This window comes from Globicephala melas, chromosome 12, assembly GCF_963455315.2.
Source record: "Globicephala melas chromosome 12, mGloMel1.2, whole genome shotgun sequence".
Lineage (NCBI taxonomy): Eukaryota > Metazoa > Chordata > Mammalia > Artiodactyla > Delphinidae > Globicephala > Globicephala melas.
Genome location: NC_083325.1, coordinates 69,975,489 through 69,991,591, shown reverse-complemented (window position 1 = coordinate 69,991,591; position 16,103 = coordinate 69,975,489). Strand labels below are relative to the sequence as shown.

At 47.1% G+C, this 16,103-nt stretch overlaps 1 protein-coding gene across 2 annotated transcripts; it reads right to left on the bottom strand.

The window, feature by feature from the left end:
• Positions 1 to 1,659: 1,659 nt before the first annotated feature.
• Positions 1,660 to 8,857, bottom strand: ADGRF3 (adhesion G protein-coupled receptor F3). 2 transcript variants are annotated; one of them, XM_060309492.1, is made up of 11 exons: positions 8,774 to 8,857; positions 7,713 to 7,773; positions 7,146 to 7,286; positions 6,525 to 6,698; positions 5,839 to 6,057; positions 5,144 to 5,353; positions 4,489 to 4,631; positions 4,343 to 4,347; positions 4,116 to 4,305; positions 3,530 to 3,709; positions 1,660 to 2,439 (listed from the first exon to the last, which is right to left on the bottom strand). In XM_060309492.1, the coding sequence occupies exons 1-11, from the start codon at positions 8,855 to 8,857 to the stop codon at positions 2,392 to 2,394; spliced, it is 1,455 nt and encodes a 484-aa protein (XP_060165475.1). In that variant the 3' UTR covers positions 1,660 to 2,391. The 2 variants fall into 2 exon arrangements, 1 of the variants encoding a protein (XP_060165475.1); XR_009566194.1 differs by lacking the exons at positions 1,660 to 2,439; positions 3,530 to 3,709; positions 4,343 to 4,347; ... (3 more) ...; positions 7,713 to 7,773; positions 8,774 to 8,857 and having other exon boundaries at positions 3,800 to 4,311; positions 5,839 to 5,969.
• Between the last annotated feature and the right edge of the window lie 7,246 nt (positions 8,858 to 16,103).

Here is a 16,103-nt window from a genome sequence, read left to right as displayed (position 1 = left end):
AACACACTAGAGTGCACACCCTTTGTACATTTATCTGTTCACTTGTTTACTTATTTCTTTAAGCCTTCTTTTTAGAAATGGAATTGCTGCTATATCTCACCTTCTTGTATTTACCTCCAGAGCATTCTTTTTCATTCCTTTTTTTTTTTTATGGTGAGAGCCAAGTGAACAAAGGCTTAATGTCATTTCATTTATCCATTCTCAAGTGTGCTTTTAGCAGCAGAGCATGCACTGAGTATGTGCAATCATTTGAGAAGGAAAACGAGAACACATATATCTACAGACGCATACTCAGGAAAGGAATCTGCTGTTTCTCTTCTATATTACTTGAATTTTTCAAAAAAAATTTTTATAATTAAAACAAGACTAAATTGTTAATAAAGTGAAAGTGTATATATACACTAATATGTATGAAATAGATAACTAATAAGAACCTGCTGTATAAAAAATGAATTAATTTAAAAATAAATAAATATTTTAAAAAGTGAAAGTGGCATTGAGACCTGACTCTGTTGCCAGGGAAACTAGCAAGGCAAAGCCCCCACGGGATTCCAGTAGCTGCTGCTTCCTGTGAGGGCTGGAACAAGTATGAGGCACAGAGACGTTGCAGTTGTCCTGGGGAGTTGGTGTGTTCTATTTGAAAGAATGATTGAATCCATTTAGAGAAATACTCGAGCTGGTTTATACACAATTAAAATATTCACACAAATCCTTAAGTGGAGATATAGTGTATGTAAGAAAAATATTTTCAATGGCATGTGGTTAGTATATCACTTTTTTATTTTGAAAGAAAACATCCTCATTCCACGTTATAAAAATATCCATGAATTTTTAAATTAACAAACATTTGTCAGAGTTTTTTCATTTATTTACTTTTAAAAATTTTCAGAGTCCTGTCAGCATCCTCTTGTGGATTCTGTAAGGTAATTCAGCTGATATCTTGGTGTCCTCTGAAGGCTCTTCTTAAATATTTCTTCTCTATATCTAGTCTTAGCTTGATCCTGTCATTTTTTAAATGTCAGTGTTTGTCATCTTTTCTCCTTAATTCTTGGCAGTCTGTGTTATCTTTCTCTATACTTTAAAACTTATACCGCATTCTTACAAATGTTCTCATATCAGTGACTTTTTGTATACATGCATACGTCTATGAAACTTACATTTTATAGTAATGTATTTTATAGAGATTAAAGAAAGAGGGACCTGTTAACGTCACCTTTTCCTAAATTTTGAAAAGAAATGAACCAAATTCTCCCCTTGGCCTCCAATGTTTAGAAGATCAGAGTTCCTGTCAATTAAGCTATCCTTTCTTTGTATCTATAGAGAAGAAATAATCAGACAAGAAATCACTGAATAGTTAAAATAAGATCATTTTTATCAAATATATCTGTAACATGAACTGTTGATTAGTTAAAAACTGGTTGAAGGCTTCCCTGGTGGCGCAGTGGTTGAGAGTCCGCCTGCCTATGCAGGGGACACGGGTTCGTGCCCCGGTCCGGAAAGATCCCACATGCCATGGGGCGGCTGGGCCCGTGAGCCATGGCCGCTGAGCCTGTGCGTCCGGAGCCTGTGCTCCGCAACGGGAGAGGCCACAACAGTGAGAGGCCCGCGTACCGCAAAAAAAAAAAAAAAAAAAAAAACTGGTTGAGACAGTTTTACTTGTAATTATTTTGAACTTTGATATCTGTTGATTATTTTTTACAGCAAAGGCAGCCTTATTCATTAGGTAGCTTTAGTTAGTTTTTCATACTTTTCTTGCTTGGATAGTCACAGGTGGGGAACAGGTAAGCTGCCAGAGAGATGCGCGTGACTAATGAAAACAGAAGCCTATCTTTCCCAAGGGCTGAGCTCTGGGAGGCGGAAAGGGTTCAGAGGATTGGCCAGGACCCATCCCTGGATTCAAGGACACACCCTCGACACCCTTGAAGGAACACGGCTCTGCCTGTGGGTCACTCAGAGCTTCTGTCTTCCCCGTGAAAGAGCTCGCCCTAAAGCCTCGCCCTAAAGCCTCTGCAAGCTACCCTCTCCTCTGGACACCGGACCCACCAATGGCAGTTCCTTCAAAACAATGGTTTTTCAGGGTAATTAAAAATTCGATAGTGTGAAAGGGAATTTTCAGAGTGAACTGAGTCAAGGGTTGGTGGTGGTGACACTCCCTTCAGCTTTCTGGGAAAAGCAGTGGGAGCTACGCCATCTGCTTTCCGAGGCCTCCACCTTCTTCAGCCCCTCTAGAAATGTCTACTTGAAGAAGTCTTTTTTCCACCCTTTAGGTTGGGACAGGTATATGAAGAGGAGTTTTCTTTTTAGAGCTTTGCTGGAAAGCCCTTTGTACACTCGGCCTCACTCCACGCGGGTCGCGCTGCTCCCAAGAATGCTTCTTTCTCACCTGGCATCTTAACTTCCTCCTTTGCTGTGTTCTGGGATGTAGGTTTCATTTGTGGCCTAGGAAGGGGTGGAAAGGCCCAGCTGCAGAGCAATTATTATTATTGCCAGCTCTCCTTTGACGAGGTTGTATCCATTTTTACATTTTCACCTGCCCTCCTGCCTGGGCAGCAAAAATCCTAGGAACTTTACTCCCAGCTACAGAGACTCCTGTGCATTCCGATCCTACTTTTCCCTTCAAATGCTAACTGGAGGCAGATTTTCAGGGAGAAACAAGAGACAATCCAGAGTCACCAGGAGTCCAGGTTATAATCAGGAGCCCAAGAACCTGAATGTGTCCTCTGCCTGGGGTGCTTTCTCTGTTGTTGGAGAGCTTGCCCTAAAACCCCAGTCTTCTCTTGGCTTCTAACTGTGCCCATCTCCTCTGGGGAAGGCATTCTGGACAGGAAGAATGGAGGGCTGTTGAGCTAACCGCTGGGGCATCTTCAAGTATGTGGCCCTTCATGCACATCCCACCCCTCCGTCTGATGACCCTTCTCCCCCTTCCATCCCTTGAGGCCACCCAGGTCCTAAGGGGACCCCTACAGGTCTGTAAAGCTAGGAATGGTGCCCAGAGGTAGAGGGCACGCGTTCTGAAGTAGAGGGCCACCTGCACGTCTGCACCCCCGTGTGATGCATATTCCCAGACACGAAGGGTGTGCAGTGCAGTGTCATTGTCCCCGATTATTCTTTTGGTTGCAGCTTCTGGGTCAGCAACTGATGCCTATACTGAGAGCTGGTTTAGGTGAGTCCAGCAAAGCCAAATACGTTTGAGTATCTCCACGTAGGTACCTTGTGTGTGGGCACGGGGGGATTCACGTCATATCCGCATATCTGCATGTGCGTGAAGGCCTCTGAACTCCTGTCTCCACACCCCTCCCTGCCTTCCTTGACCTCCCATGTGTTCCCAGCATCAGGCCTCCTCCACACTCCGTGGCCTTGGAGACTGGTATCCAAGAGGAGAAATGGACCAGAGGAGCAGACACTTGGACTCTAGAAGAGTCTGCCATCTGACAGCCCATGGTGATGTCAGAGGGACAGAAATGCCCGGAGGGGAAGAGTTGCCAGCCCACACTACCCAGCTGGCCCCGATGTGGCTCAAGGATCTCACCTCCAGGGCACTGCCGTTGAGCTGTATTCTGGAATGTGCTACCACCTTGGCCAGGATTGTCATGGTGGCCACCAGTGCCAATGAGTCGGTGGGTGGGGTCACCACCACTGCCTGCTCCAGCAGCTGAGCCAAGGTCTGTGGTACCTGGTCCACAGGCCAGCCCTGGCCTGCCCTCAGCAGCTGAGGCAGATAAGACAGCAGGGGGGTGGGCGTGGGCGAGCCCTGAAGAAGGAGGGGCCACCTCCTCCCCAGTCCAGCTCCTTTCTCCCCAGATCCACGCCCTGTCCCAGGGGAGCCGGAAGCAGAGAGGGGAGCGAGCCACGTGGAAGAAACTGACACCAAGTTTTGTGGGGCAGACCCTTGTTGGGATTAAGGCTTGGGACCTGCACCCTCCCTGCCATGAGAGCTCTGGCCGCTCTGAGGGGCCCACACCTGCTTCCTGGCTCCGCCAGGGCTCCAGTTCAGAGAACCTGAATACCCTTCGGGCTGGGTCTCTGGGGGAAAGGACTCTAAAGTTGGGTCCTGAGTGAGGAAGGGATAGGTCGTGGAGGATGGGGCACGTGGGCAGCAGGGTCAGAAGCTTTACCCAGGCTCTAAGAAGCAAGGCCAGGAGCCCCATGTCCATGCAGCTGCTGTGGATGGGCCCCCAGCCCCCCTCAGGCCTACAAGGCCTCTTCACCATGCCCCTCCTCTTCCCGGGACACGGGGCCTGTGCCACATGGCCAGCCTTGGTGACGTTCCAGGCAATAGTTGAAGAGTCCTCAGGGCGGTGTTGTCTCCATCTGAAAATGATACCAGGGAAGGCTCAGCAACCCAGTCTAGCCCGAGCCTTTCCTTGGGCAGAAACCCATGCAGTGTGTGGGGTCTGGCCCTGTTGCCCAGCACAGGGAGACATCAGGAAGCAGCTCCCAGGATGAGCAGGTGAGAGGTCAGCCACCTGGACCCCAAGCCCCAAGTACCTGGATGACGGTGACAGAGACGGCAACCCTGAGAAGGCTCAGTCCCGGGCTCTGCAGGTCACAAGTGTGCGTAGTGTCGGCTGCAGGGCAGCGCTGAACAGCCAGCACGAAGCACTGGGAGTCCGGCGTGTTGAATAAGGAGGCTGAGGGGGAGACAAGAGAAGGGAACGGTCACTGGGCCAGGGACATACGAGACCCCAGGGGTCTGAGCGGTGCCTCGGCGATCTCTCTAGCAATTTCAGAAGTGGATGAAGCGGTGAAGATGAGCTGAATTGTATGTGGGCATCAAACTACTGAAGGAAGAGCTTGGATCCGGGGGGAAGGGGACCCTCCCTGGGCGTCTCTTACTAGTTCCAGGCCCCGAAGCCACAGTGAACTCGTTTGTAAAATGGGACCATCATCAAATGAACCTCACAGAATAATATTGTGTGAGTTCACGGAGATCGTGTGAATGAAAGCATTATGCAAAAGTTGTCTACACACGTGTGCTTATTGTTGTATGAACAGAATTGGGGTAAAAACAGATTTGGACTTGGACCCTGAACGCCCAGGTTGAACTGCAACCTCTGCTTCCAGGGAGCTGGAGAGCCAGCTGCCTGGGGGCAACTAGCTGCCCCCTCTCCCCTGAGCCCTGCCAACCAGCCCCTTTCCATACCTTCGTTGCCGTCTCTGGGGCTCCAGGAAGCCGTGTAGCCCAGGTGGGCACTGGGGATGCAGCAGCTCAGCTGGAAGCCAGGGGAGGTGGCACAGGAGATGGAGAGCTGGTCTGGGAGCCCAGCCACATCTGTCACCTGCAGGGGCACCCTCACCATCTGGTGCAGCTCCCACCTGAATCCCCGGGCCTCAAAGCAGCATAAGTACTCACCTGCAGACACACACCTGCTGCACCTCCTGGCCACTTGGCCCCCACCTGCGCCACAGGGTCTCTGCTGCTTCCCCAGCCACACCCTAGGTCTGCCCTCTCCATCCAGCCTCAGCTTAACCCCAGCAGGAAAGATCCCTGTCCCCCAAAGGATTTCTAGGAGGAAGACGAGATCCTGACCCTTTGTTATTAGCCTGTAGCCATGCATCCTAAGGTGAACCTCTCTGCCCCCGGTAGATGCCCTTCCTGCACCACCTGCTGCCATTTCAACATCGTGAAGAAAAACCTGCATCTGTTCTCAGTTGAAATTGAGACCACGCTTTCAGCGTTCTCTCATTATAATTCTTCACATCAATGGGCCTCTTAGCCTTAGTTTCCCCAGAGTGAATAAATGGAGATAAGGGAAAAGAAGAGAAGAAAAGACAAGAAGGAGAGGGAGGAGGAAAAAAAGAAGGGGAGGAGAGAGGAGGGAAGGACAGGTGGCCTACCTGCCCATTTATGGGACATGTTGACAATGCTGAGGACAGCCCGGTTCCGGCTGGAGGTCAAGGACACACGTGACTCTGCCCGCAGGAGGATGGGGCTGGGGCTCCCTGTGGGCCACAGGAACCAGTTCAGGTTGGTGGTTTCCTGGCTTGTGAGGAGGGTCAGGTTCAGGGTGTCGCCAGGCGTCTGAAGCCAGGAGTTGAGGCTCAGGGCCGCGGGGACTGCGGGAGGCAAAAGATAGGACTCCCGGAGCAGGAACTTGCGGCCCTTGAGGCAGCTAAACTCTCCCTCCTTCCCCATCTTCTGAAGCCCATCCCTCCTCCCTCCCTCCCCACCTAACAGTTTCTGTTCTCTTTTGTCCCTGGAGGAGTGTGGCTGCCGCAATCCAGCCTGGAAGACCCTAACTGTCAGTGGGAACCAAACGGGGAAGCTTTTTGTCCTAGGACTCCCCCTCCCCCAGGGAGGGAACTTCCTCTCTTTGTCCACCTGTCTCGGAGCCCTGTTGTTCATTGGAGTCTCCCTCTTCCTGTCCCAGGCGCAGGGCCTGTGATCTGCTATGATGCCTGGCATTTTCTCTCACCCAGAGGAGCCACTAGCTGGCAGAGATACGGGGGTCAGAGAGAAAAAAACACAGAGAGGGTTCCTTTCACTCAGGGCCATTGGTTTTCACGTTCCCAACCCTCCTCACCAGGTGGCAGCAGCTGGCAGTACCCGGCTTCAGCAGGGCCGAAGACAAGGCAGCCACAAGGCCGGCGCTTGACGGGGGTTTGGCAGGGCCGGTGATGGGAGCAGACGCTGGTGTTCCACTGGTACCCGGAGAGGCAAGCACAGTAGCTACACCCCTTGTGGGTGACATCGCACTCTGTGACAGAGGGAAGGGGGATAAGAAGTGAGCAGGCTGTCCGGGAAAGCCCAGCGCCTGATGCCTGTGAGGCTCTGAGGCTGGGTATCGTGAGCAATCCCAAGGTCACAGGCACCGCCTTCTCAGCCTGAGTTCAAAGCATCAGCACGTGTGGGGCAAAGGCATCAGAGGTGGCAGTGGCGAGGCCCGGGCCCGTGGTCATCTTCCCCTTAGGCCTCTGCCAAAGTTTAGAAGATGGGATGTGGGGCAGGAGGGGGAGGTCTGTCTGATGGGAGGTGAGGAGGGAGCTGGGCCACGCACACCCTCCAAGAAATAGGGAGGGGCTCACAGTACCTCAGACGAGGGGGCTGCGGGAGGGCTGGGCTCCTTGCACTCTGAACCCCCTTCCCATGCAAGCAGCTAAGAGCCACTGAGGAGCAGGGGTCAGTAGAATTCCCGCCACCCCACCGGCTGTGAGGCTGAGGCCAGTGAGAGTTACTGGGGCGGAGGAAGCCGAGGCGGTGGGGAGAGTCATGGGCCCAGAGAGTGCCGCCGGCTGGCGCTCACTTGAAAAGTACAGCTGTACATAGACGGAGACCAGGACCGATTCTGTAGGAGAGGGGACAGCTGGAGAGGAGAGGCAGCTACGGGCCTGTGGCCTTTGGGCCCCATACCTCGCTGTCCCCGCCAGGAAGCAGAGCACATCGCACCTCCCATAGCCTGTCCAGGTGCAGACAGGGCCCAGGAAGGTGGTCACTGCTCATCCAGCTACGGTGCCTTCACACGCGCTGTCTCATATCACCCTCCCAACGACCCCCTTCCGTGGGCAAGACTCTCTAAAAGGAAGGATCTTCTCAAGGCCTCACAGCTAGAAAACTGCGTTCAGACCTGTGTGACCAGCGCCAGACCCAGTCTCTCTCTTAACCCCACTTAAGCCCCCTGGCTGTGCCCTCTTCCAGAACTTTCTTTCTTTCCTTGCCTCGTTCCAGGCTCCCCGTCCCCCTCCCCCCCTCCTCCTCCTATCTGTCCACTCACCACCTGCTCCACGTTCTTGGTCCAATTGCTGCCCTGATTCCCCTACAGCCTGACCCTGTCCCTGGAACAGAGCACAGGGGAGAGACCTCTGAGGAGAGCTGACTCCGCATTTCTCCCGGGGACACCTTCTTCCCCAAGCCGCTCCGGTGCCCGCCTGGCTAATCTGGAAGGACTTGGTCTCTTTGAATCTCCTCTTTTTGCCTGGAATCAAGCGGGCACCTCAGGAGGGGAAAGCAGGCTTCTGGTAGGAGGTGCAGGGATGCAGCACCAGGGATCCCGCCCAGGCCGGCAAAGCCCACCTGAACCCAGGAACCAGGTACACCCTGGAGAGTCAACATGCTTTGCTTAATTCCTTCCTGAATGTACCCGTCCCCGTGCCTCCAGGCTAATTGAAATGGCTGGGTCTGGAGCTCCAGAGGGGGCTGGGGGCGCTGGGCAGAGCTGCCTGCGGCCCAGAGGCCTGGGGGCTTTATTCCCTCCATAGGCATTGCCATGAGGGTGAGTGACAGGCAATACCTTAGTCTCTGGTGCCTGTAAATTATTTCCTCACCAACTCCTCCCTCTCTCAAAACTGTGTGTGGGTGAGGAGATCAGTCTAAAAACAGATATTGATCTAGATAAGGATGTGGCTAGAGATAGAGATATCCACCTGGGAGAAAACACAAATCATAAAGTGCTAAACTAACTCTGCTGCCTTTCCTCAGATTCTCTCCTGTCGTCTACGCCAAGGGTTCCCAAGTTTGGAAAGTTTTTATTTTCGTTTTTAAATTGCAAGCCTGACTGGAAGAGCCTTTATCCAGAGTGCAGCAGGCATCGCTGGTGTTTACGGGAATTCAAATAAAGAAACAGAAGCTATCCCCACACCCTGAAAAATAAGGCTGAACTCTCGGAGATCTTATAACAAACCAGCCTTTTTAAAAATACATTACTTCCTCTCCCTCCAGCCCTCTCGCCTCCATCCATCCTCTCATCCCACATCTTGCTGCCTCTCACACCCAGGGGCCCCTGTCGTTACCTCTGCAGATCTTCCCTGGGTCTTCCCTCACCCCAGTCTTACTCACAGGCTGGGACTCTCGGACAAGTGGTGATCCCACCAGAGGGAGAGTAATGGCCGGGAGTAGCACAGGGGCAGCCGAGCAGACCATGGCTCAGTGAAGCAGTCTTCAAGAGGCCTCCTGCTGCTGCATGATGCAAATTTCCTCAGAGAAGAGCTGGCAGGGCCCTGCACAGATGGGATGGGAGGGAAGAGTGGAAGGGAGCCAGAGGAATTTACAGAGGAAGTGCTACAGCCCATGCTACAGTCAAATGCGTGTCCAGGTCACTGTGGGACCACCTGGAGCCCACACGCCCCGGTGAGAGAGGCCTGCCCAGGTTCCCTGCTGGGGTCTGGGCCAAGCACTCAGTGAGCAGGAGAGGACTTGGGGGCCCTAGGTCACAACCAACCATGTATCAAGCCAGGTACAGTCACATCCCCAAGGATCTGGGAAATCTGGATTGTTCTGGAACTCCCGGGAAGCTGGGTCATTGATCAAAGAGCCAAGGTTAGAAAAGGCAAATATTAGAGCTGATTGCTATCCTAAAATAATTTCAAGATAGACTGGAGTCTTAAATGTAACAAAGAATCTGGAAAAATACCGGGATAAATTATCAAAATAATTTTGAAGTGAGGAAGGCTTTTCTAAACACAACACAAAACCCAGAAGCCAGAAAGGAAATAAATTAGACTGTATACAAAGTTTTAAATTGGGGGTGAAAAGAATGTTGGGTTAAAAAGGCAAAAGACAACATGTTTGTAGGACGGTGATTGAATAAAGGGCTAATATTAACACAGGAATTTTTTATCTTACACATCATTAAGAAAATGGGCAAAAACAGGAAAAAGTGTTGCCGAAATATCGGCTTCCCTGTGCACCAAGGCCGAACAGAAATACGGAGACAGATATTGGAGGAAGAGAGAGATGGCTTTATCTTTCTGCCAGGGAGAAGGGAAGACACAGCAGGCTAGCGCCTCAACAACTGTGCCTCCACTCCTTGGGAAACAGGGAAGATTTTATATGTGGGGCTCATAGTCCGGAGCATATGATAAGGATCAAAGGTCTTGCATTCTTCCTTTCCTTTGCATTATTTCAAAACAGTCATAGCTGGCGTCAGGCCGCCTGGTAATTGGGGTCAAGCAGTCTGGTAATTGTGTCCGTTTGCCTCTGGTTTATCGGCCGGTGACTTTGTTTCTGAAATGCGAAAATTATAGGGGGTGATTTGTTATGAGGGGCGTATAGAATGTAAGTGCCAGGACATAATAGGGAGTGAGACGCACTGGATGTAACTCACACAGTTAGGGGTGATAGGTGACGAATGTAAATTACATAGTGCCAGGGAGTGAGGTTAGCTTTGTAAAGTACAAATCTAGTTACTACAAATTAGTGACAGTTAAAGTAAACCAAGGAGTGATTAACTCTTTCAGGCCAGGTTATGTTTCTTCTCTAGCCTGTTCACTGTTCCCTTTATTTTCCTTGTTCTCAGAGGAGGGAAAACTTCATTTCTATTTTTGCTGCAACATAGGCAGTTTACTGAAAAAGAAATATCAATAGTTTGATAAACATATAAAAACATCCAACTTAAGGTATAAGGAATGCAAATTGAAATAAGAAAATATTCTTTGTCACTTACCAATTATCAAAAGACAAGATATTGATAATCTTCAGTGTGGACAAAAGTGTATTTATACAAAATATGTATATAAGGATGTTCAAAGCAGAGTTGTTTGTGATAGCAAATGAGTTAAACAACCCAAATGTCCAAAAGGGATAGGTTAAGTAAATTATGGCATTTCCAAACAACAGAACATTTTTATGGGAAAAAAAGTAAAATAGCTCTATTTGGAGTGAATCCCAATATATATGGTGAAATTTAAAGTGTATATTATACTCTCCTTTATGTAAAAAAAAGAGAATCTATATTAGATACTTGTGCTTTTTATACTTGGAATATTTCTGGAAGAATACATCAGAAATCTGGCACTAGTTGTTGCTTCTGGGGATGAGACTAAGAGTCTGAATGGGTCTGTGTGCTGTTTGATATACATATTTTCTAACCATAGGCGTGCTTTTTTTTTTAATTAAAAAAAGAAAGATGGGAATTCTCTGGTGGTCCAGTGATTAGAACTTGGTGCTTTCACTGTGGGGCCTAGGTTCAATCCCTGGTTGCGGAACTAAGATCCCACGTCACGCAGTGAGGCCAAATTAAAAAAAAAAAAGGGGGGGAAAAAAAAAAGAGCTGATTTACACACACACACACACACACACACACACACACACACCGCCTAGGGTAGAAATCTAGCCTCAATACATTTCCACTTTCACCACCACCCCTGGCTAAGGTCACTGCTGAAAGAATAGCAAACATATAGAGCACATACATGCATGGGAGCAAAGACTTTGTAAATAATTGATTTCCGAAAACGAAAACGGTGAAGAATCTGTTTTGAGAACTACAGAGAGAAGACACAGGTGCTTGGGGTGGGGCGCTATCAGCAAGTTGGAAACTGTCTACTGCAGCTGCAGGTGGTTTCAGATGGACACCAACAGCATCTGCTACTGTCGCCAAAGGGGGTCAGTCAGAGAGCCAAGTGGACCTGGGCAGTGCTCAACAGGGCCTCTTGAGGACCAGGAATGACAGAAGAAAGAGGTGGGATTGAGACCCCTGGAGGTGAGCTGCTTCTGTGCTGGGCAGAGACTGAGCAGTGGTAGCCTCCAGTTAGGAGATGCAAGGACAGACTGCTTGGACAGAAGAGGCTCCACCTAGAAGCAGAAACACCGAAGGAAAAAGTGACTCAGAGAACATTAGAAAGTTGATGGAGCTGGAGCTGGAGAAACCCCTAAGGATTCTACTCCCAAAACATAATTTTTCTTAATTGATACCCTATTCATCTTAACCCCTTTGAGTTCATGACAAGTGAGAAGAACAAGAGAGATAACATCTTCCTGATTCAATGAAAGTTGAGGTGTCCAGGGTATATAAAACAACGAACAGAACTAAGGAAGTGAGTTTTCTTATACAATGTTTTTAGACCGTTCCTGTAACTTTAGAGAAGTTTGAATCGTTTCTGCATGTACAAAAAAATGCCCAGGAAGAGATTGGAAGGAGATGCTGCAGATCAACAAAGCGTCTGTTGTGTTGACCTCAGTGCTCCCCAGGGCCTAGCACCATTCACCACAGGCCTTAAGTAATATTTATATTCAACGAATCAATCAATCGATGAAATACACCAAGACATTAACAGTAGTTGTCACTAAATGGTAGGATTTGGTATGTTTTTTCTACTTTTCTGTGTTTTTAAATTTTGTATTCTCTAATGGTAAAATATCTTAAAAAAATCAAATCTTACAGTCTCAACTTCTTTCTTAAGGACCAGCCAGGTACAGAGGCCTTCAGTTTTGCCCAGGTGTCACTGGTTGTCTGGAAGCACCCACAGGCTTAGACCTAGTGTGGGATTCAGACAAACAGATGCTCATTGCTGCCACCTGCTTACTCCCAAATCCAAGGTCAACCATAACGCTATTGGCCTTTATCCCTCTATATACAGAATGATAATTTGAAACCAGTGAGTTTTTATCCCTGTTGGCAGCTTTTCTGAGGTCCCAGTTTGTACCCTGGGCAAAGGAACTTCCCTTTCCATTTCTCTGTGTTTTGAGCCCTCCAGGCCACGTCAGTAGAGTCTTTGGTAACAAAGGTCTAGGCTTCTCTTAACTGTATCCAAACAGGTTATCTTAAAACTTCCTTTACTATGTAAACTAATAGGTTACTAAAGAATAAAGGTAGCTTAGACTTTTATCCCATATGATCCTTATTTCTTTTTTTAAATTTTTTTTTAATATAAATTTATTTTATTTTATTTATTTATTTATGGCTGCGTTGGGTCTTTGTTGCTGCGTGCAGGCTTTCTCTAGTTGCGGCGAGCAGGAGCTACTCTTCGTTGCAGTGCGCGGGCTTCTCATTGTGGTGGCTTCTCTTGTGGCACAGCACGGGTTCTAGGCACGTGGGCTTCAGTAGTTGTGGCATGCAGGCTCAGTAGGTGTGGCGCACGGGCTTAGTTGTTCTGCAGCACGTGGGATCTTCCTGGACCAGGGCTCAAACCCGTGTCCCCTGCATTGGCAGGTGGATTCTTAACCACTGCGCCACCAGGGAAGCCCTTTTCCTTTTTTTTGAATTTTTGAAAATGTTTTTGGAACTTTTTTATTTATTTTATACAGGAGGTTCTTATTAGTTATCCATTTTATACATATTAGTGTATACATGTCAATCCCAATCTCCCAATTCATCACACCACCACCACCCCTGCCACTTTCCCCCCTTGGTGTTCATACGTTTGTTCTCTACATCTGTGTCTCTATTTCTGCCCTGAAAACTGGTTCATCTGTACCATTTTTCTAGGTTCCACATGTATGTGTTAATATACGATATTTGTTTTTCTCTTTCTGACTTACTTCACTCTGTATTACAGTCTCTAGATCCATCCACATCTCTACAAATGACCTGATTTCATTCCTTTTCATGGCTGAGTAATATTCCATTGTATATATGTATCACATCTTCTTTATCCAGTTGTCTGTCGATGGGCATTTAGGTTGCTTCCATGACCTGGCTATTGTAAATAGTGCTGCAATGAACACTGGGGTGCATGTGTCTTTTTGAATTATGGTTTTCTCTGGGTGTATGCCCAGTAGTGGGATTGCTGGGTCATATGGTAATTCTATTTTTAGTTTTTTAAGGAACCTCTATACTGTTCTCCATAGTGGCTGTATCGGTTTACATTCCCACCAACAGTGCAAGAGGGTTCCCTTTCCTCCATACCCTCTCCAGCATTTGTTGTTTGTAGATTTGCTGATGATGCCCATTCTAACTGGTGTGAGGTGATACCTCATTGTAGTTTTGATTTGCATTGCTCTAATAATTAGTGATGTTGAGCAGCTTTTCATGTGCTTCTTGGCCATCTGTATGTCTTCTTTGGAGAAATGTCTATTTAGGTCTTAGGGAAGCCCTTTTCAAAATCTTTATTGGAGTATAATTGCTTTACAATGTTGTGTTAGTTTCTGCTGTATGACAAAGTGAATCAGCTATATATATACATATATCCCCATATCCTCTCCCTCTTGAGTCTCCCTCCCACCCTCCCTATCCCACCCCTCTAGGTGGACACAAAGCACCGAGCTGATCTGGCTGATCTGCTGTGTGATGCAGCTGCTTCCCACTAGCTATCTATTTTACATTTGGTAGTGTATATATGTAAATGCTACTCTCTCACTTCATTCCAGCTTACCCTTTCCCCTCCCCGTGTCCTCAAGTCCATTCTCTACATGTGTCTTTATTCCGGTCCTGCCCCTAGGTTCATCAGAACCTTTTTTTTTTTTTTTTGTGATACGCGGGCCTCTCACTGTTGTGGCCTCTCCCGTTGTGGAGCACAGGCTCCGTGGCCATGGCCATGGCTCACGGGCCCAGCCGCTCCGCGGCACGTGGGATCTTCCCGGACCGGGGCACGAACCCATGTCCCCTGCATCGGCAGGCGGACTCTCAACCACTGCGCCACCAGGGAAGCCCTTTTTTTTTTTTTTTTTAGATTTTATATATATATATGTTCGCATACGGCATATGTTTTTCTCTTTCTGACTTATTTCACTCTGTATGACAGACTCTAGGTCCATCCACCTCACTATAAATAGCTCAATTTAGTTTCTTTTCATGGCTGAGTAATTGAATCCTCATTTCTTGTTCTCTTTCCACCTGACATGGCACTAAATTATTAGAACTATTAAATGATAGTTTATTAGAACGGGAAGGGACCTGAATTTATATATCATCCACTTCAACTCTCACTTTACAGAAGAGGAAAAGGAGCCAAAGGGGGAAATGACTTGCCAAAGGTCACACAGCTCATTGATGGCAGAGCTGAAGCTTAAAGCCAGGTCTTCTGACTCTGAATCTAGGGAATCTAGATAGAGAGGAAAAGATAGGTCAATTTAAATATAGAATAATAGGACCTTCTGGCTAAAAAAATAAATTTAAAATAATATAAGATAGAATTTGATTCCACAAGGAAGACAGTTCTTCAAGGATATTTCTTTTCCTGAGGAGGAGGGGAAATGCATATAACGTGCAAATAGGTGTTTGTGGAAAGTACGTGTATAAAAATCAAGCAGTCCTTTGGAAAGCCAGCTCATGAATACCTTCCTTATCTAGAGGCCCTTAATTCAGCAAATGTGACCATTTGGAACACAGCTGAGATTTACAAGGAACTAAAGAAGACCTGTGAGCAGCCAAAAGAGATCATAGAGATATTGTACTGGTGGCTGTAGCTGGGGCCATTAGCGAGAGAAGAACTAAAAGACATCCAGATTGGAAAGGAAAAGTAAAATTATCTTTATTCACAGAGGGCATGATCTTATATCTAGAAAATCCTGAGGAATCCACTAAAAAGCTATTAGAGCTAATTAAACAAGTTCGGCAAAGTCGCAGGATACAAGATCAACCTACAAAAATCCATTGTATTTCTATACACGAGCAGTGAACATCTGAAAATGAAATTAAGAAAACAATTCAATTGACAATAGCATCGAAAAGAATAAAATATTTAGGAATAAATTACACAAAAGTGCAAGATTTGTACACTGAAAACTAAAAAAGAAAATATTGTTCAAAGACATTAAAGAAAATTTAAATATGTGGGAAGACATTCCATGTTGGTGGAACAGAAGACTTAATACTGTTAAGACGGCAATACTCCCCAAATTAACTATGGATTCAACACAATCTCCATGTCAAAATCCCAGCTGGCTTTTTTCACAGAAATTGACAAGCTGATTCTAAAATTCATATGGAAATGCAAAGAACTCAGAATAGCCAAAATAATATTGAAAATGAAGAAAGAAGTTGGAGGAATTAGACTTTCCAATTTCAAAACTTACTACAAAGCTATAATAATGAAGACAGTGTTTGCATAAGGATAGAAATGTAGATCAATATAATAGAACTGAGAGTCCAGACATAAACCCTAACGTTTATGGTCAATTGATTTTTGACAATGGTGCCAAGACAATTTAATGGGAGAATAGCACAACCGGATATCCACATGCAAAAAAAGACCTGTTTGGCCCCGTCTCAAACTATACACAAAAAAGTCAAATTTTACATTATTAATATAAGGGATATGCAACATGGTGATACAAAGCACCAAGAAGGACATTTAAACTTGGTTTTTCTGGGAAGGTCTCTTGAAGGAATATAATGATCAATGAGGCTGGAAAGGTAGGAATGCGTCAGATTGTGAAGGGCCACGAAGACCACAGTTAAGAATTTGAAACCTTAGTCTGGAGGCAAATTTGTAGTCCAGAAATTAAG

Bases quoted from the DNA above. Each gene is read 5' to 3' on its own strand.
- ADGRF3 (XM_060309492.1), bottom strand. From the start codon at position 8,857: ATGGTCTGCTCGGCTGCCCCTGTGCTACTCCCGGCCATTACTCTCCCT. The intron at 7,287-7,712 runs GTGAGTGGACAG...CCTCTCCTACAG, and splicing joins CCAAGAACGTGGAGCAGGTG to AATCGGTCCTGGTCTCCGTC. The intron at 6,699-7,145 runs GTGGGGTGGCGG...CCTCTGTCACAG, and splicing joins TGGCCTCAGCCTCACAGCCG to AGTGCGATGTCACCCACAAG.